Raw genomic sequence first — 21,145 nt, forward strand, 5'->3', positions numbered from 1 at the left:
AGTCATGACTTTCCAGGAATGCAAGTTAGTCCTTCAACAGAACATGGCTACAAAGAGTTCTTAGAACAAAAAGCTGCCGATGCACATCTGTGTGCAGAAGCTAAAAACTCTCGGGTAACTAATGCCACATCAGGCTGTTCTTGTGCCATTCCACAAAAGTCCACAAGCCTGTACAAACTAGCAAACCAAAGAACATTGTACATATTGTGGCTGGGTGTACATGCACAACAGTCAAAGCAAGTCACGTTTCAAGTCTCTGTTTTAACAGATTGCTTGTCAAGGGGTAGCGATCACACAGTATCCTGTATTTTGGCTGGGATTTGAGGAAATCCCTTCAACTAATGTTACATGCAGAAACTTGAGAAAAGGAAAGAGACAAGTGTTTAGCAAAGTCCCAAAATATACATAAAGAACAATGATCCAGCAGTTGCCAAGCATAGCTTCTCTCCACCCACTGTTGCTTCCTGTAGGTAACTACTGAAAGAAATGCTAAGACGCAACTGCCACCCTTCTGACAGCTCTCGTAGTACAAACAGAACACAGGAAACCTTTACTTCTGGTATGGAATAATAATCACATTGCACAAAAAAACCACTATTTACAATGTGCAAGAGCTTTAGGGCCAGACTAAAATGGAACATTTCCTTACATGCCCTCCACATTTTTCCCCACTGTTTTGGTGGGTCTGAAACCAACATGCTTAGTAATATTTCACTGAAGAGACTAACATGTTTTTCACAGGCAGATTTCATCTGAAAGTGCAAATAGTCCCACAAGAGTACCAGCAACAGCAAAATTCCTGTCCAGGGAGTGGGGGAGAATAATCAAAGAAAAAACTTCCTCTACTGTCATCTCTACGAGCAGAAGTCAACCCAAAGACTACCAAAACCATCCCATGCTTTTCTACAGATGTACTGTTGGAGGCTTTCCAGAAGGTACACACAGCGTAGCATACTACAAGGTGTACTTTTTTTCTCTCTCTCTAGTCATCACATGAGAAACATGCATCATACAGCGCTCCCCATTCACATAAGCAACTGAACAATGTCTTGTGGCTTACTACAATCCCTCTCAACCCCAAGGTACAGAAATTACTAGCTAGTAAGTAACAGCTGACTTTCAGATAGTGACTATCTTCCCCACAATGTTACTTTATATTATGACCTTTCAATTTCTGAAATTACTGCCATGCTGCTGGGAGAAGCCCTAAACTGAACATATGCCTAAATAAGGTAATTTCACACCAGCTGAGAAGTTACCAGCATGGCCTGGCACAAGCTTAAGCACACACTAAAAAGAGTTCATTATTTCATTCTGACTCAGCGGGAGGAAATGTTTCAGCACAAAATGGGTTCCTGAGGAACATTAACCTTTTCAGGGCCCTTGGGGAAGCTGCTTAATGATTTTAATCAGAAATTCACACAGTTTTCAGCTATTGCCATCATGTAGGTTTACTTTCAGTTAAAAAAAGCATTCAACACAATCTAGGTCTTAGTCTCTATGCAAAATTCTGCATTGGTATTACAGCAACAAGCTCCACAGCAGACAAAAAACCCCACGCTGTCAAGCCACTGAACACAGAGACATCTGCTAATTCTTTGTAAATAGATGGGGGGGGGGGGGGGGGGGGAATCAGTATCCCATCCACATTACTCAAGTCAGTTGTGTACACACATGTGCACTCTCATCCTCTTTCCTAAACCCGTAAGATGAGACTTGCTCTTCCTCTCCCTATCTTCACCCTCACATTTAGTCAGTTAGTTAATAAAAGCAGCCAACTATGTACAAGTAGGTAGAAGTCCTTGGCTAATAAGACCGACAACTACCACTCAAAAAATCATTAGCAATAAAAGCATCACCAGATGAACAACAGGCATCAGTATACATTTTGCTTAATTTCTTTTTTCCAATTTATCATTTAACGGATTTTTCCACTTTCAGAAACTTTCTTTTTGCTGTATATAACTATGCCTATGACTACATTTAACAAACAAAAAAACCCTCCCACAACTTAAGCTTACAGGAAACTTCCATTCAGAAGTTCAGAACTCCCAGAATGAACATGGTCTCCTTGCAAAAACGGATGAGGCATATTATTTCTCCACAAACAGGATACATATCTCATTCTGGAGCTGGGATTAGCTGTAGCAAGCCATCTCATGCAGTTAATATCCTTATACTCATTTCTTTAGTTCATGAAGATTCATACAGTCTGGCTGCAAATCTCTTTCTCTAGTACAGAAAGATCTAAACTGATTGAGTAAGATCAGCTGATGGCATGCAGAATGCCCAGCTCTCCACTTCCAGTTTTGATTCCTGACTTTCAGGACCAGTAATAATCGCACTACACAGATGTAAAGGTTGTGAGAGGTGCATTTAATTGCACTCACCTGTGCTTTCTCTCTCTTGGCTCGAAGTAGTGTATCCTGGTAATGCTGTGCTACCTTTGGGGCTACACCCTCCAATTTTGCTGCAGGAATCTGTAAGGCTTGAATAGTCTTTTTGGTGTCCCCTTCATCCAGAGCTTCATTGATAAGACCAATTGCCAAAATCCCTAGGCAGAAAGGTGTAGGGGGAGAAACGCAAAGTTCCATTTTTGGTCAACAATAATCATAAGCATTGTTTCAGAAGAAAAGTGTAGTTAGTCCTTCTTCAACCAGGTTTCAGCTGAGAACTCCAATATTGCCCAGCGGAAAAAGACCTGGGGGTGTTGGTCGACAGCCGACTGAACATGAGCCAGCAGTGTGCCCAGGTAGCCAAGGCGGCCAACAGCATCCTGGCCTGTATCAGAAATAGCGTGGCCAGCAGGACTAGGGAAGTGATCATCCCTTTGTACTCTGTGCTGGTGAGGCCGCACCTCGAATACTGTGTTCAGTTTTGGGCCACTCACTACAAGAAGGACATTGAGCTCCTGGAGCGTGTTCAGAGAAGGGCAATAAAGCTGGTAAAGGGCCTGGAGAAAAAGTCTTAGGAGGAGTGGCCGAGGGAGCTGGGGTTGTTCAGCCTGGAGAAAAGAAGGCTGAGGGGAGACCTTATCACCCTCTACAACAACCTGAAAGGAGGTTGTAGTGAGGTGGGGGTTGGTCTCTTCTCCCCGGTAACTAGCAACAGGACAAAAGGAAACGGTCTCAAGTTGCACCAGGGGAGGTTCAGGTTGGATATTAGGAAGAACTTCTTCACTGTAAGAGTCGTTAGGCATTGGAACGGGCTCCCCAGGGAGGTGGTGGACTCACCATCCCTGGAGGTGTTCAAAAAATGTTTGGATGTGGCGCTTCGAGACATGGTTTAGTGGGTTTAGGGGGCACGGTGGCATCATGTATACGGTTGGACTTGATGATCTTTGAGGTCTTTTCCAACCATAATAGTTCTATGATTCTATGATTTTTAACAGAAAAATATTATTTACTAGTAAAGAAAGCAAGACTATTTCTTTACCTTAAAGTAGTCACAATGCCTGGGCACTGTAATTTAAAAAAACAAACAAACAAAAACCAAACAAACCACAACAAAAAAACCCCACACTCAGGGAGACCACATGCAGGGACAGAATTGAGCGCACAGACATCCAACTCGGAGTGACTAGAAGAGAATTATCAAAGCCCAAATAGCCAGAGTCCATAGGTTACAGTTTTCCAAGGTTCTAGCTTCTCTAGAAAGAAGATTTGCATGGAATACCATTTAAAAATACAGTAACTTCATATTTTAGAAAGCTTTTATTAAACATACATAGTATTAGCTGCATTATCAGAGATGTGGATGCTGTTCAAGTACAGTAAAATTTACCATTCAGCTAAATGAAACACAAACAAAAATAAGTATCTTATAGTTAGCTAAATGCAAACAGAGTCTACATCATACATGCCCTACCTACTGCAACCATCTCCTGTGAATCACAAAATAACTTAGGTTGAGATGGACTCTGATTCAATTCCCTGCTTAAAGTAGTATCAATTCAAATCATGGTTTGATCAGTGCAGAACAAAAAGATCTTTTAGACAAAAGAAAGTGAAGAGCTCAGTGTGGGGATTTCCAACTTTGGTTAACGTATCTGAGGATTATGACTTTTTCTCCTAGACAGGGAAGAGAATCATAACAGTTTTTCATATAAACAGAACATCTTAGGGAAGACGTGATATCTGGATGGAGTAGAGATTAGGAAAAAATGTATGTTGAGGACACGGCAAGAACCAGGATCACTAAAATGACTGCATGGTTTCTGTCAAAAAGCAGATATGATAACTGTTTGACTTAAGAAAGGGCACAGAATGTAAGCAGTAATTCTCTCTGATTAGTTTGCTAATATGGGCATGACAAGACTACTCCATGGAACAGCAATATGTTAGAGCTCCTCACTAGAAAGCATTTTTAAATTTGACACTATTTACAAGGATAGTGGAAATGAAAAATATGTGCTCGTATGCCTTGAGGACCTTCTAACACTAATTTAACTTCTTCAGACAGGAGATAAAAAGTGTCCTTGCATAAGGGCATATATGAAGTAGACTAAAGAATTAAGAAATTCCTTGTGAGAACAGCTTATCTCATTTCTACACTTTTTTTTTTTACAAGATAAGGAACATTATAAGAAACAGGGTGTTGGGACTACACAAGCTTTTAGACTTCTCTGTGACCTCTTACATAGAAAAGATACTATGAAACTAGCATCTTGGTGTGTGCACGCACTGGTGTGGGTCTGTGTTCGTGCAGCTTCAACAAATCTGCTCACGTGACCCCAACAGGAAACCCAGCGTCTATTTGGAGATCCAGGAAATGAGTTAAGATAGCAAGCTCTCAAATTAAAATTTAACCCTCTGGACTATAAACTCTTTTTAAGGTGAAACACAACTCACCAACTACGCAACAAGAAGTTGCAGAAGACACCTGTCTGTCTCAGTATACAATATAAACTTTATCATCACCTCCACATTTGTGATGAATCTCTCCCCTCTTATGATGCAAGGCCTTGAGCTAAGTATTACAAAAATGGCTTGAACGTAAACAACATGCTACTTGCATATGCAGGAGGTTTTCAGTACTGGTCATAACCAAAGATTATGGCCCCTTAATGAAACTGAAAAAAAAAAATAGAAAATTGAGCCACCTGATACAGAACCTCACAGGGATCTACCTAAGTTTGCTTACTTGTGTTATTTTCAAGGACTTCTCTATCTCCATTCTAGATTTTAACTAATACTGTCTTAGAGAAAGCAGAATTACTCCAGTTTTGTGTTTTGCTGAAGTTTTCATCATTATGCTAAATCTCAGTCTTTTATCACTGCCAAAAGACACTTATTAACATAAACACTACTAAAAAATAGAAATTAAAAAAAAGCAAAACTAGAAGAAGCATAGAAGTTAGCTTAACACCCATTCACATTTCTCAGCTTGCATCAGGAATTTTTTCCTTCATGAGTATTTAAGCTTTGGTACTCACACTTGCTGCATACATATATAATTTCTATGGGTTTTCACGTATTTTCCGATCTGGAATTTTTTTTTGCACTGTACCAATATTTTGTATTAAAAGGCAACAGCTGCGCAGGCATATTCGTCTACTGGTCTACTGGTCAGAAGGTCAGTTACAAGGCATTTTGGCTTTTATAGATACTAGTTTTAACAATTAGTAGTCATATCCAGTATTAAAACAGAAAATAAGAGCTCCTCATTTCCTGATGGAATTAACTGTAAACAAATCAATTAACCTCTTATAAGATCAGCGCTTTCCATTTCAACTCTTATTTGAGACTTGGGTCCCAATATCTGGAACTTAGAATTTGAATGGCATCAAACTGATGAGATAATTAAATGTTCTTTGAAGGCTGGAGATAGACTTTTTACAAGGGCATGTAGTGATATGACAAGGGGTGATAGCTTTGAACTGAAAGAGGGTAGATTTAGATCAGATATAAGGAATAAATTCTTCCTGGTGAGGGTGGTGAGGCAGTGGCACAGGTTGCCCAGAGAAGCTGTGGCTGCCCCCTCCCTGGAAGTGTTCAAGGCCAGGCTGGAGCGCACTTTGAGCAAGCGGGTCTGGTGGAAGGTGTCCCTGACCATGGCAGGGGGGTTGGAACTGGGTGGTCTTTAAGGTCCCTTTCAACCCAAACCATTCCATGATTCTTTGAAAAATCTGTATCAAATGTTTTAAGCAAAAACATAACTGAATACATAACTGTTGAACAGACAGCATTTCAGAATAAACTTTTTTGGGCATCCCTGTTGATTTATGACTGAATCAAAGTAACTGCAAAAGCTTATTTCTTTTATACACGCTGATACTACCTTCAAAGGATATATCTTCAAAGAAGCTATAATTTGGAAGTAGTGTTAACACAGCAAGGAGTTAAACGACTGAGAATAAGACCTGGAAATAAACTCATTTCTCTGTTGTTCACTCAAGCTCCTCATCCACTGTAGAAATGCATCTGACAGATCATTACATCTGAGACTCATCAACACAAAGATGGGTAGCTTATCTTGCATTCGCAGGTCAGATTACCCATCAATAAAGAGTAGAGGGGGATCCTGGACTGAATCTGTGGAACTTCCACTAAATACTGGAAAAGTAAAAAGGCCAAAGCACATTCAAAAGGAGCACTAAAGGGAGAAGAGGAAAACCTGAACAAGGCAGAGATTGCAGTGAAAGAGAGAACAAGACTTCAAGAAAAGTCTTAACGCAGCAAATTAGGAAGGAGGATGGAGTACTCCAAGACTGGGCTACAATTAACTCTGAGATTTTAGTAATACTAGTTTCTGTTAAATTTGAGGAATTGAAGCAAAATCAGAAAAGATTCTAGACTAATCCTAGACACTGATGGCAGACAATGCATTTTGCTAACAAAAAAGGGCTGACATTTGCATTGGAAGGATTAATAAACTGTTTGGAGATACTGATTTCAATACCACGAACACTCCTGACTGCCTGATCATCTCTCCCATCAACAGTCCTGCTACCAAGCCTTTTATATTACAGATCACCAAGTCTTGCTCACAACAAAGATCCTCCCACATATCTAATGTGTGATACAACTACAAGGCAATTAATAACTTTCTGTACTGACATGTACCTAATTTTAGCACTTCTTATGAGCTAGGATCAGTCTAGCATGAATCAAGCAAAAAACCTTACTTTCATGTTCTTCATGCACAACTATGTTCACACGATCAACACATGACTGGATATCATTCCACGTGATAAATTCATTTCCTTCTGCACGTGTTTGAGCTTTCAGCTTCATCAGATCATCAACATATCTGTCAAAGAACAAAAGCCAAAACCAACAAACATCATATCACCACAAGCTGGCCAGGAAAACACAATACAACATGAGGATTGTACACAAACCGGAAGATGTAATATTAGGGCTGAAACTAGAACGAATAGGGAGAAGGGGAGAAAGAGGAAAGGCTGCATGCAGGATGGTCAGCCCAAATGTGAACTAATTGACAAAAGCACTAAAACACTGAATGAGGGTCCAGGGCAAAGAACGCTGTAGGTGTGCTGGTGTAGTATTAGTGATAACCTAATGATACCACAACATGGCTTTAATGTGAAATTCATGAGAAAGCGTTGAGAGACAGCATGCAAATCAAATCAGTACGGAACAGTAATTGCAAAAACAAGACACAAGAGTCAATGGAAATTAAATCAATATCGTGATAAATAACGTAGAAAGAATGTAAAGTGTTAAGAGGCAAAAAAAATTCAAGAAGTCACAGAATATAAGCAACATCATGGGCAGACATGATTCCTTGAAATATCCACCTCTGAGAGTTCTCATCTTCAATGTTTGTAAGCCCTGTGACAGGACTGCTCAGTTGTTTCCACACTGTATTCACATCCCCCGAATCCAAAGCCCTATTAATCAGGGCCACAGAAGACAGCATCTCTACAGCAACAGATAATTCTGGATGCGTGAGGTTACCCTGTGTACAAAGAGAACAAATTAGTTCCACTCGCTCTTTACAAACCATTGCTGCACACAGAACAGAGTAGTTGTCAGAACAGACGTATAACAAAGCAAAGGGGCAACCTTTATGGCACAGAAGTAGAGATGAGTATCACAAAGTTAGAACACCAAGTAGGAGATTGAAGTAGAATCTTAAAGGGCCAAGTAGAAGCAAAGGTGCAACCTTTATGGCACAGAAGTAGAGAGATGAGTATCACAAAGTTAGAACACCAAGTAGGAGATTGAAGTAGAATCTTAAAGGGCCAAGTAGCTCAAGATTTAGGGATCAAACTTCACACATCAGAACAGATTGAACACCAAAGCACTTCCATGAAGATTCAAAGACATGTCTGTTCCAGAGAATGCGTTTAACGAAACAGACAAGGCAGACCCAGTGATCCATACCAACTTCCAGAAATAAGAGAGAGTGCGGTACTTACTTCAGGGCTCTGTTGCTGCAAAGTGGCCAGCTCCCTTTGGTAAAGATCTGCAGCAAATGCATAAACCTCTGGTAACTGGGCCTCTGGATTCATCATTTCTGCCACAGTCTTCTCAGCATCACCCATTCGAATTGCAGAATTAATTTTGGCTACTGCTGCCAGTCCTAGAAGTTCAAAGAGGTAGCATAAAGAATGAGGAAGGCAGACAGTTGAGTTCTCAGTAATAAGAACACTTTTATTCTACTCAATAATCAGATATCTAACAGGCAAAAGAATAATTCCCTTAGTTGCAGGAAACAAGTGAAACTTTCTGATCCATACTTTCCCAGTTAGTCTTCCATTACTGCAGACAACTAGAATATGTAATGCCTTCTTTAAAATAAAGCTCATGTTTAAAACCAGTTCGCCTTTTTGCCTGGTTATCAAAGGATTGTTTCACCATTTCAGTCTTCTGATACTAGGAAGCCTCATAATTGCAAATTTTTGTACGGATGAGTAGTACCAACTTTTTCTTCCTGTCTATGTCTATCCTGCTCAAGGCAGTAACAGGCACTCTATAGTGGGTACACCTTGGCTAACTTCAAAATAGTGCAAGTAGGTAAACAAATGCCGACCTCCATGCTGAACAAGTAAAGTACTTTGACGGTAGCCTCCTAGTTATTAGGCATTCACTATTTTCCTCTTGTATTCTAAACCTTCTTTCCCCAGTTCTCCAGTAGTCTCCTTTCTACCTATTAGATCCTGCACAGCCAGAACTGAACATTGTTCTCCGGAAAAGAGCTCTGCATGGTGTCAGAAGCATCAATCAAAAAATAATCAGCCATCGTGATCTGCATTTTCTTTGCTACCTGATATTTGGAAATAGTTAAAGGTTCTGTAGCTCACACCAAGTAAGATTTATGTCAATGGTCAGCAGATAACCTAGCTTTCACACCTCATGGAGCAATCCAGATTTCCCTCACAGACCCATTGCACAAAAACTCATGCAAGCATTCTAGAAAAAGAGGTTAAGACGGATGCAAGAGTTCCATGTTTCTTAATATGTCAAATTATATGCTGTTATCTCCAGCAATATTGTAAGAGCTGGATAAAAGACACCATAAATAATCAGGTCAACCGTCTCTAATGTTCTTAGCAGCTGTGAAGTACTTTAAGAACATGTGTAACGGTTTGAGAGAGATCTCACATATCCCCACATAGACCCAAATATTGTGCTATCTCATCCTTTTGATCACATCCATGGTCACTTTGCTGCAATAATTTCTGCTGATCCTTACTTTGCTGATACTGTTGTGCTGCCCTGTTAGCAGCATCCACTCCCAACTGCAACTCTTCCTTCTGCAGAAGACCCGTAAGGCCAGCCTGAGGAAAAAAAGCAGCCCAGAGGGTGAAACAATGTCAGCTTATTCACTTCAAATAGCTCAATAAAAGAAAAAAAAGCCTCAGCTTTTCCTTAAAACACTCTAATGCCACACAGCTTCTGCAAACAAAGAATGCCACATACATGAGGACAGAATTACTCACCAGATTCTCAGTTCATATGCTGAAAGACTGTATGTGCACAACCTGATCCCTTTTACAGTATTAGAAGTGCAGTCCCATGAACACAGCAATTAAAAGCAAGACCCAGCTTCCAAAATCATAAAACATTTAAGACAAAGGGGACAATTTTGTGGGAAAAGACTCCCTATACACAAGCTGCATGCTGGAGTGAAATCAGCACTTGTGTAGTCTGCCGTGAAGCAATGCATTAATGTTCCATTTTACCTCTGAGCAATGAAAGAGTTAGCAGAACATAAAAAATGGACAACATGCAGTTTTGGTTTATACATACATGCTTCTTCGACTATATGGTAACACATGAATACAAACAGAAAATGAGATTGAGTGACGGGGGAGCAGGAGGGCTTGGATAACTTGGGCAGTAGCCATATAGGTCACAACCCTTTGTATAGTTCACACAGTAAAGATGATAATTCTCCAAAAGCACCAGAGTACATTTATGTAACAAGACCTTCCAATTACATTCTGGAAGAATGTGCAATCTTGTTTTTTGTGGCTACTAAAAAACTTGGTAAAAATCTTCCCAGTCCTATTTCATCCCTAGAGACATCTTTCGACAACTATGGAGAGTTTCTGCCAGACCAAAGCTTGGTAGGACTCTTTAAAAAGCCTGCACTTCTCCTATTTTATCTTAATTGTAGGTCCCAAGAAACATAGCTTGTGAAGATCTTTCTTCAGAGACAAGTGACAAATCTGAATAGCAACAGCTGCAGGGCTAAGTCTGTGCTGTAGAAGTCCTCATACCCACACAGAAGGGTGTAACAGCAATACACGCATCCTTCAGCTCCATCATTCACACAGAATCCCAGGTAAGGAACACTCAAAAAGTACAGGAGTACACTGGCCAATGGAAAGAGTACCTCAAAACAGCACATTCACTGTAAGGAATTATTCTCTAAGGAACATTGTTTAGCTATTGATCAAACAAATCTTGCATCACACCAAAAAAAACCCCAACCCAAATAAAAATAAACAAACAACCAAGCACAGCTGAATTATTGCTGTATGCCTTTCAGACAGAGATCCTTCTGAACACAAAAGCGCTGCACTCCAGCAGAATAAGCTGTAACTGTCTACAAAGGAAAGGTGTTATATACATCTATCTCTCTCTCAGCATATATTGATAGAGATAGATTTTGAGGGGGTTCAGGGAAGAGGACATGTTAAGTTAGTAGAAATGTAGGTCCTAACAAGCGCTACGCAGACTGTCCAAGGTGGGAGAATACATCAGGTCACATAACACAGGTACAGTCACACAGCCAGGCAGCTCCCATCGCAACTGCAGTCCTGCTCCATAATAAATTACATAGCAATTGAAGAGTTGAATGAGCTGTACTAAAGTCTGACAACAAAAGGACAAGGACCCTGTTTGAAAGCTGGTTCCTAATTAGGTACTACAACCGAGTCCCAGAAATTTTAAGTTGGAGAGTTTATTCAGCCCCAGAGAGGCGTAAGTTCTAAGTGAGACTTCTTAAAATGACAAAACCCACAGAGTAGTTGATGGTAGAAGCAATCTCTGGAAATAGTCTAGTCAAACCCCCTGCTCTAGAGCAGGTTGCCTAGAACCTCTGCAGAAGAGGGTGTGGTGGACACAAAGTTGAACATGAGCAAGCAAAGTGCCCTGGCAGCAAAGAGGGCTAATGGTAGAGTAGGCTGCGTTAGAAGTGTCGCCAGCAGGTCAAGGGAGATGATCCTTCCCTTTTACTCAGCACCAGTGAGGCGACACCTACAGCACTGTGTCCAGTTTTGGGCTCCCCAGCACAAGAGACGCACACATACTGGAGAGAGTTGAAGGAAGATGATTAATGGACTAGAGCCTCTCTCCTAGGAGGAAAGGCTGAGAGAGCTGGGGCTGTTCAGCCTAAGGACAAGAAGGCTCCGGGGGAATCTCAGCAATGTGTGCAGCTATCCCACCACATCTCTCTGATCCCAGTGATATCACAGCTCTGCCGCCGCACATAGACTTCTAATACCTCCTGTTCTTTCCCCACCCTGCACGCACTAGTGTACAGGCACTTCAGAGAGGCACCTGGTCACGTTGACTTCCCAGGGAAAGCGTAAGAGATTCCCTTGTAACACTGCTCTCATCACTTCCATACATATGCAGAGGCCGGTCCCCTTCAGCCCTGTCTTGTTGACTTTGGGGTGTCTCTCATCCACACCACTCTCCACCCTTTGCCTGCCAACCCAGCCAACCACTTCCTCACTTGGAGACATGACCACCCTGGCCTATTGATTCCTACGAAAGATTAGGCCAGATACCTGCAACAATTTAGGAAGAAATATGCTACGGGGTTTGATCACCACCTTCATTCTGTAGTGTATTGTGTAAGAAAGGTCAGCCCAGAAGCTTGATGTTTGCAGACTTAAAAGAAAACTAAAAGGGCAATTTTGTGAGCAAAGCTGTGTGAATGGCATTCTGAGGCTTGCTTCAGGTTTCTCAGCACTGAGAACACACTCCAATTTGTTCTCATGCCTTTAACTGCTGTCACTAAATATGCTGAACAATGCTCAAGCTAAGCAGTGGCCTACAACAGTGAGTTACGTATGATTACTTCGTGCCTGACACCAAGTGTTTGTTTCCCACTTGCCAGTTCTGGCAATTTAAGGCTTATACTATCCAGTACATGACAATTTAACAGTGGTAAGATCTAAAAGTCTTATAAAAATGCAGCTACACTCTACAAAAATAAGCAGAAATTCAAACCTGACACTTTTCCAGGACCTCAGTTTAAACTGCCAGGCCTTACTACAGATTCAGCTCTCTGATTGCCTGTCATATTCTACTTCTACTCCAAACTGCGGTTCAAAGGCCTTAAGAACAAATGTGTTTTTTCAGCCTCTTACTGTAATTATGCAGTCCAAACTTTTCTAGGTCTTTCTACACTCCCTACAGTGCAAAAGCCATCTCATCTTATCTCCTCCTTGTTGACTGGTCTTCCAGTAGGCACTGTTGGGTCACGTCATTGCATTTTTTACCTGTGACATACAAGCACCTATGCATCCACCCCAGTGCTCAAGATCTAGTTTGCTCTAGCTGTATAACTGACTTGTCTGCATTTTTCCTGAATCCAAATGCATGCAATATCTTCCTTGTCTACCTTGCTGCAGCTTTTAAAAAAAAAATCATTTAATAAAGAGATGCAATAGTAATAATCATCTCTGCATCAGCATCTTTTTCCCCTATTAACTTATGTGACATTGTGATAACTGAGACAATGCTGTTTTTAAAAACTGTTCTGTGCATGTTATAAGCAGCATACATGAGCAGCCTGCGCATAAAATCCACTGAAGAGTTGGCTTGAAATGAGAAACTAAGGTTAACCTTAGTTGTAGAATCATAGAATCTGGAAGAGACCCTTAAACCTAACACTGCCAAGTCCACCACTAAATCATGTCCCTAAATGCCATGTCTACAAATGGTGTATGGTGGGATTCTCCACAGTGAAAGTAGTATATGCTTATCTGATAGGTATTTATAAAACACAAATATCCACATCATGTGGGCACTGACAATAGTAAAATAAGGGAAGACGGACCTATAACAGTTTTATACACACACCGAGTTAGTATTTTAAGGTTTGGTGAAAGTATTTTAATTATATACACATACATACAAGCATTATACTGGCCTTTCATATGCAGAGATGAAAACTCTATAAATACGCTTACTGTATGCTTCTGTCTCTTAGCATTAACTCTTTCAAACCAACACTAAACTGTAAAGCAGGTATATAGCAAGCGATAAAGATACAGTGGTAGGGTGAAAGGCGGGGCAGGGGGAAAACCTCATGAATTAGGGTAATCTAGACTTTTCCATACCTCCTGTTTCTGTTGTCTGTCACCCAAAAACTGCTTGAAATACCAGTCACAATTTTCTCGTACCAATCCTCGGAGCCCCAGGGCTGATGTTGCCAAAGCTTCATAGAGTGCTAATGCATCTCCTTGTTCCAAAGCTAGGTCAATCTTTGATATGGCTGCGTGTGCTAGCAACAGTAAAGGAGAGTTTTGAGAAAAACATTAAATGAGGAAGTCCTGTGGTTTATATAACCTACTGCTTAGAAAGAAATAGTCTTAGACCTGATAGATAGCAAGTTAGGTATGTAACCCAAATGGAAGACTTCCAAAGTCAATTGCAAAGTAGTACTTGAAAAAGGGGCTGAAGGTTGGAAATAGCATGCATTACTCAAGATGAAGAATTGGGGGGGAGGGGGCAGCAACATGGACGATGCACTTCCTAAAGGAAGGGCAACAGAGGTCAAAATGAATTCAGCTTACAACTATGTACTAATAATGAGAAAAAAACCCAACATAACAAACAAACCTCCCCAAAAAACCCCACAACCCCTCTCCAGCCACCACCAACCCCACCCCCACCCCCCAGAAACAGGGTAGTTGCCTTCCACTTTTGTTAGCATTACAGAAAGCGAGGAGGAGCACAGGTACCATTAAGTACTCTTTTAAGACTATTACTTTAGCATGATACATACTGTTCACTTTATTGATGTTTCCCTGAATCTCAGCTTGAGTCAGAAGTTCTTCATACACATCTCTCTCTCTTTCTGAATTTTCTGAGGCAATCTGAAGATGAAATAAAAACTATTCAGTGTTTCTACAGTTTCATTTGCCCTCATAGACCTTCCATTGAAAAGGTCAGGGAGGATAACTCTATATCTATATAGAGCTGTGATAGGTCACAGATAGTCCACCTCTACACCTGCAAAAAGAAGCCCTAGAAGTAAATACGTATAAAGTAAATACACTCACACTCTGATACAGACAGCATAGAAACACCTTATTTCAATGTAATGGCTCTATATGAACACACAGTAAAGCTCCACAACATAGAAAGCAGTACACAGAGCTAGGCATTTGATATACAGTGTTCTAAAACAACATTGACCACATCAGCCAGTTTTGCTCATCACTGCATTGTTAGGAAAAATATATCTATAATGTATGAAAATAGAAGGAAAGTATTTCCAACATACAAAGGCTGACATGAATTCTATATCTATCCAGCCCGTATTACGGACAGCTAAATAGAGTAACACAGCTAACTGTTACCTGTCTTCTACAACAGAAAGACAGGTTACTGTGGAACATCTCAGAATACCACCAGAAGTAAATCCACCCAATGCTACACATATAGGACTGTAACACACATTATGTGAATTCCCCACAGTTTACACCACAACACAAAGTTGCAATGCATGCAAATAGATGGTTCGAAAGAAGAATTCATCTACCCTATTTTTAGCATTCTCCATCTTGTCTTGCTTTGCTCTGTAAAGTGTGTCTTGGTAAGTGGATTCCAGTTGATCATCAAGATTTATTAGCATGGCATTAGGGTTCTTCATTGCCATAAGAGTGTCAGTTGGAACCTGATGGTCGATTGCTTCATTAATGGCAATGACAGCAGCATGTACTGAAAAACAAGTCACAGTCTGCCAGTTAGTCCCAAACACAACAGCTCTGTTAAAAATTGAGAACTTAACTGGAAAGAGCAGAAGAATCATCTGGAAATTAACTGGAAAGAAAAAGAATTATCCAGGTACCTCTCATTACACCATGGCTTTGTGTTCTTGACAAAAAAACAGCAGTCTACTTCCTAGTATGACATTCTAGGTAGTCAAATCATCATGCTCCAGAAAGAAAGAAAAACCACACAACACACAAAGGAGAGAAGAAAACCATTTTCCCAGTCTTCCAAAAGGCCTAGCAAAAAGACTCTGTCTTACAACAGGGCGCATTAAAACCAATACTTTTTAAAAAATAATCTAAGCTGGTGATTTGAATAATCACATAAAATGAAACTCAGTTTTTCCTTACATGCTGCTTCATCCACAGAAAGTTCATTTGCAAGAATTCCTCCAATTTTACTGAAGGCAGGCATCTGAATACCATACTTCTCCAGTTCAAGCCTCATATTACTGATTTCCTCCTCTGAAACATACACAAAAACAGTGTTATGCAGGCTTAAACACACTAGGAATCAGCACTGCTATACCAACTGCTGCTACAAAAAAAACTCAGGATAACTACAATAAATTACAATTACTGTTTAAATAATATAACTCAGTAAGTAAAACAAAATAAATGAAAACTGATAGACATTTTGCACACTCTCCTAAAATCTACATTTTTCCCAGGAATTCATATGGCAATATTCTATAGCCTCTCTCACTAGGAAACAACACACCACTCTCATGAGGAGTTGGCAACAGACTGTCATTCTGAGGTGCCTCAACTACGGCTGCCCACAGGCCAGGAAAATGCACAGGCAGTATTTTAGCGTTCTTTCCCCCCATCCCACAGAGAGACTATGCTGAGAAAAGCGAATGAAGGATATCGAGATATACTGTTGCTAAATACCATACAACTCAAAGACAGACTTGATAGTTTAGCATTTTATAGGTACAACCAACAACTGTTTTGCAGGAAAATAAAGTTTATACACATTTTAATCAGATGCACGCCCTCAAGCAGGAGCCTCACTACTGCAAAACACAGAATTTGACACTTTTGCAAAAATCAAGTAACTGAAACCTTGAGGAGAAATGTGGACATAAGACTTTGTGCTGGAATTTCCTGCAGTAGATCAGCTAGCAAATTCTTCTTCAGCTGATGGCATCTTTACTTTAAATTGTAAAGGGAGGTCAGAACCATTTACCAAATTCCAAAATGAAACCTATTCCAAGGGGATAGAGGCAGGTTTTAAGCATCTTACAACAGTGGCAAAAAGGTTAAGGGGTCGTTATTTGCAAAAGTAATGATTAACGAACCAATGGCTATTTAACAGCCTGGCTCAGAAGCGCCCAAATCAAACCTGTTTCTTAAATTATTAGATCTCCTCACAGCCATTAATTTTGAATTTAATTTGCATTTAGGATATTAAGAATCCTTTAACAGATCTATACAATGTCTAGTAGAGTATGAGATAAAGGCAGTACACTTATCAGCACTTTTTTTTATATTATACCTGTGAAGTCCACCTTCCCAAATAAATCCTGAATCTGGGGGGCAAGACCCAGTTTGAACAGGTATAGGCTAAAAAAGAAAATAAGGAAATAGTTAGAACTAGTAATTTTCCTTGTGGTTCTGACAACGACACGGATAATTTTAGGAGATACAGATTCAAGGAGCCGCTCAGGTAAGCCAACGTAACAGCTCATAATCACCAAGAAGGTGAGTTGACTCCTCTCTTCCCCCCTTGGCTGCACATAACCGGTCCACCACTCTGAAGTCTTAGCAGAATCACAGAATGGTTGAGGCTGGAAGGGATCTTTTTAGTTGGCTTGTCTTGTCCAACCTACTTGCTCAAGCAGGGCCCAACAGAGCTGGTTGCCCAGAATCGTGTCCAGATGGCTTTTGTCTCCGCAGCCTCTCTGGGCAACTTGTGCCACTCCTCGGTCACCCTCACAGTAAATAAAGTGTTTCCTGATGTTCAAAGGGACCCTCCTGCGGTTCAGTTTGCGCCAGGTGCCTCTTGTCTTGTCATGGGGCACCACTGAAAAGAGCCTGGCTTCATCTTCTTTGCACCCCCCCTTCAGATAGCTGCACACATTGCTGAGATTCCCCTGGAGCCTTCTCGTCCTTAGGCTGAACAGCCCCAGCTCTCTCAGCCTTTCCTCCTAGGAGAGAGGCTCTAGTCCATTAATCATCTTCCTTCAACTCTCTCCAGTATGTGTGCGTCTCTTATGCTGGGGAGCCCAAAACTGGACACAGTGCTGTAGGTGTCGCCTCACTGGTCCTGAGTAGAGGGGAAGTATTCACTAAGCTGATCTGGCTTACTAAAATGGTGGTAATGTATTCTCATCAGGCTCCAAGTGAAATGGAACTGCTACAAAGCACGGATGAATTCATACAGCTAAGGACAAATGGGACTGGGGAAAGAGAAGCAACTCCTCCTTTTTGCCTGTCATGCTGGCTCAGCACAGATCATGGAAATGTACCCACTATTAAAATACCTGATTATACAGGAACATTGGAAATAAACTATTAATAAAGTAAATATTCACTCCTCTGGTAAAGTCAGTTTCAACATGATTGGAAAACAGAGGGTAAGCAATTCCACCTTTCCATATGACCTCAACATTTAAATCTCAATCTCCAATCTTAGACTTACAATCTTTGTAAGTCTAGTCATTAAGTATTTACAAAACAAAACCACAAACATCAGTCAGGAACATTTCTGACCTGGCAAGGCTGTTCTGCTAGAAAATTCATCCTCATCCAGCCTTCAGTTCAGCTCTCTCCCCTCTTGCCTTTCAGCTTTGCAGAAAGATTTCAGGAGCAGTTAGATTTCTGCCTAGCATGCCTTACCTGAGTGCATGAATACAATAGATACAGCGTGGCATGTTCTTGCGATCATAGATATCTGTAGTTTCCGGGTAGAATATCTGAAGATAAAACAAAGTTAGAAGGCTTAATTATACTCACTCTATATAGCCAAATCACGTAACTATGATAAGCCCAATTCTTCTGCAGTACACTAATAAAATAGCCTACAGAACAAAACTCTTCAAGCTTCTCTACCCTGGCCCAACATTTCTCCTACTTGAAGTGCCAATCCTGCCTTTTGTTTCTACCACCCAAACCAGGGCTTCCCTTTTCCTGCCCATGTTCTACACACACAGATGAGTAAACTCTTTCTTTTGTGTGCCCACCAAGATACTGGGTCAAGGAAAGCCAAGAGATGAAAAAAATACAACAGAAAAAAGATTTTCTTTGGACTAAATGGGGTTGAGAAGCAAGAGAAGCAACAGTGACAAAGGGAAACTGAGACCAGCACTGAGGTGCTCTGCATACTACACTTTCAGTTAGCTGGACCCAGCAGCTTTCAGGCAGTCTCAAATGCAAAGCTCTTCAAAGTTTATCACAAGGGGCTAATACTTGAAGCATCAATTCATTCAGAAGTGCTGACAAGGTATGTTACTTTCTAGTTATTGGAAGGTTCCTTGCTGTTGCCTATGAGCACAAAATAGCATTGCTCTTTCTGTAAAGGCCAAGAGGAACTGAAGGACCCTCACAATTCCACAGTATCAGTGTTCCCTGGCTCTTCTGTGTGGGAAAATACTTAACACCAATATCTCTTTGTCAATGTACTGGACCCCAGCCCAGTTCCTTTTAACATCTCCTCACACATTTATTTCCCCCCAAAACCCACTCACATCTGAAAACCTTGCCTCATACCTGGCACTTAACTTGTGTCTTGCTCTCTCCTAATTTATTTTCACTTAACAACATTAACAGCATATTTCAAATTTGTTCCTCTAAGATCATCATAAATCCCAGCAAGGCTCAACGAGTAAATCTCAACAAGCTATTTGAAAAGTTTTGCCAAACATAAAATGCTCAATTTGCAAGCATGTAGGCAAACAAAACATACATCAGATTAAACTATGCAATGCTGGTTTTGGTGAGACTAACCATAACATGGCTTACAAAAAAAAAAACCCCAACCAAAACCACAACGTGTTACAAAAAGTTTACTTACTATCCATGTAGGCAACTTGACTATCAGCACAACACTACCACAGTTCCATATATTTTCAGGAAACAGTGTTTATTAGCTCAGAAGAGTTACCTGGCCATTCCCCTAGTGAAGCTAATAATTTATATTTGATTAAGCTATGCCAGGAACATTTCAACTTGATGTGAAAATTTTGTAGGGAAAATGGAGAACATAGTATTTTATGTTGCGCTGCTTCTTTTAGCATAGATTTAAAAAAAAAAACCCAAACTTCCACCATCAAACTGTAGCTCAGATATTGCTCAAAAGAATGCATGTCAAGAACAGTGTAATGCAGATGTTACCAAGGTTATGATATTAAGGATATGGTACAGAAGGATGAATCAATTTGCTTCTAAACATTCTCACACACACAGCAGAATGAAATCTTTCAGAATGTTTTAGGAGAGAATTTCTATAGGGATGCAAATCTAGAAAATGAAGAATTAACTACATGTTTTTGTACAACAGCAAACGCTTCCACAGAATGTAAAGCTTTTCTGAGATTATTTATTTATCTGCACATACAACAGAAGTTACCTTGGGGAGGCCAATCTCAGCCATGGCATTCAGCCACTGGATTACATTATCTGTGTGCCGGAAGTGGAGACCAGTTGCCTGAAATAAAAATAGGCAGGAAGAAGGGGGAGGGCAGTAATAAACAAAATATTACAGCTGCCAAGAATAGCAGGGAGGTTCATCCATTAAGATGGGATAGTGAAAACAGTACTTTCACAGAAAAGAAGTCAGAAGTCTTCTATATACAATAATATTGACTGTTTATGACAAGTTCTTTCATACGAGTACAAGCTCAGATATAAAATGAAGAGTCCACCCCCCTCACTTAAACTAGAGTGAAGGTAGAGTTTCCCAGGTAATAGTAATATAAACTAAATTTCTGCTTATTTGCTCACAGTATCTCCGTGTGCACATTTTCCTATTTTAGATGTATACCTAGAGCAGTATCTATGGCCAACAGCTCTCACCTTGTATCTAGTCTGTTCCCTATCATAAATTTTCTTCACAGAAACCACTTTAGGGGAGAAGAAGTTTCCAAGTTTGGCCAGGTAGACTCCATTTCTCAATCCTTCTTCCAGCTCTGTTGTGGGAGGCAGCTCCTCGTTCAGACAAGCCTCCATCCATCTGGAAGTGCAAGAACAACAAAGTTGGTCACATATTTCCAATTTGCAAACACAACCCCAAGCTAAACATGTTTCATGCCACTACTCCTATCATACTCTAGCATACTATTGACTTCGCATTAGGAGTTGAAAGTGGGTACAGCACTACCACTCAACCCATGTCACTAAAATGCTAGTTAGTAACACTTCAGACAAAATATTAAGAAGTACAGAATCCAGTAGCCAGAGTTTTACAAGTAATTAAGATAACATCTCACCATCATGTTTGTCATTCAGCCTATGATTTAGCTGGTACTGATCTAAATATAATGGGCAACCAGTCCTTTTAAACTACCTTAAATCTTCCTCTTGGGTATAGGCTTCTCTCACAAGCATTTCCTTAGTGTCATTAAGTATTTGCTAGTTATTTCATGACTTTGTACTACTTATTCAAGCTCTTTTAGCTGATCTCATCAAGAGGCCCTACAATGTTGTCTGCAAGTCTACCTTCCTGACCTATACATTTTCTCCTGTCCTATTATACATGTCAAAAACGGGGGG

General features: G+C 40.5%; 1 protein-coding gene across 1 annotated transcript in view; it reads right to left on the minus strand.

The window, feature by feature from the left end:
- The window catches only part of IQGAP1 (IQ motif containing GTPase activating protein 1), a 44,478-nt gene extending 23,876 nt beyond the window's left edge, over positions 1–20,602 (minus strand). Inside the window, 12 exon segments of the mRNA XM_009697737.1 lie at positions 2,391–2,554; positions 7,127–7,251; positions 7,763–7,923; positions 8,387–8,550; positions 14,440–14,520; positions 14,951–14,957; positions 15,199–15,377; positions 15,782–15,895; positions 16,932–16,999; positions 18,275–18,351; positions 20,004–20,081; positions 20,450–20,602. Of these exon segments, the coding sequence (XP_009696039.1) occupies positions 2,391–2,554; positions 7,127–7,251; positions 7,763–7,923; positions 8,387–8,550; positions 14,440–14,520; positions 14,951–14,957; positions 15,199–15,377; positions 15,782–15,895; positions 16,932–16,999; positions 18,275–18,351; positions 20,004–20,081; positions 20,450–20,602 (1,371 nt within the window).
- Positions 20,603–21,145: the final 543 nt, after the last annotated feature.

Source organism: Cariama cristata, unplaced genomic scaffold (assembly GCF_000690535.1).
Source record: "Cariama cristata isolate BGI_N322 unplaced genomic scaffold, ASM69053v1 scaffold5973, whole genome shotgun sequence".
NCBI lineage: Eukaryota > Metazoa > Chordata > Aves > Cariamiformes > Cariamidae > Cariama > Cariama cristata.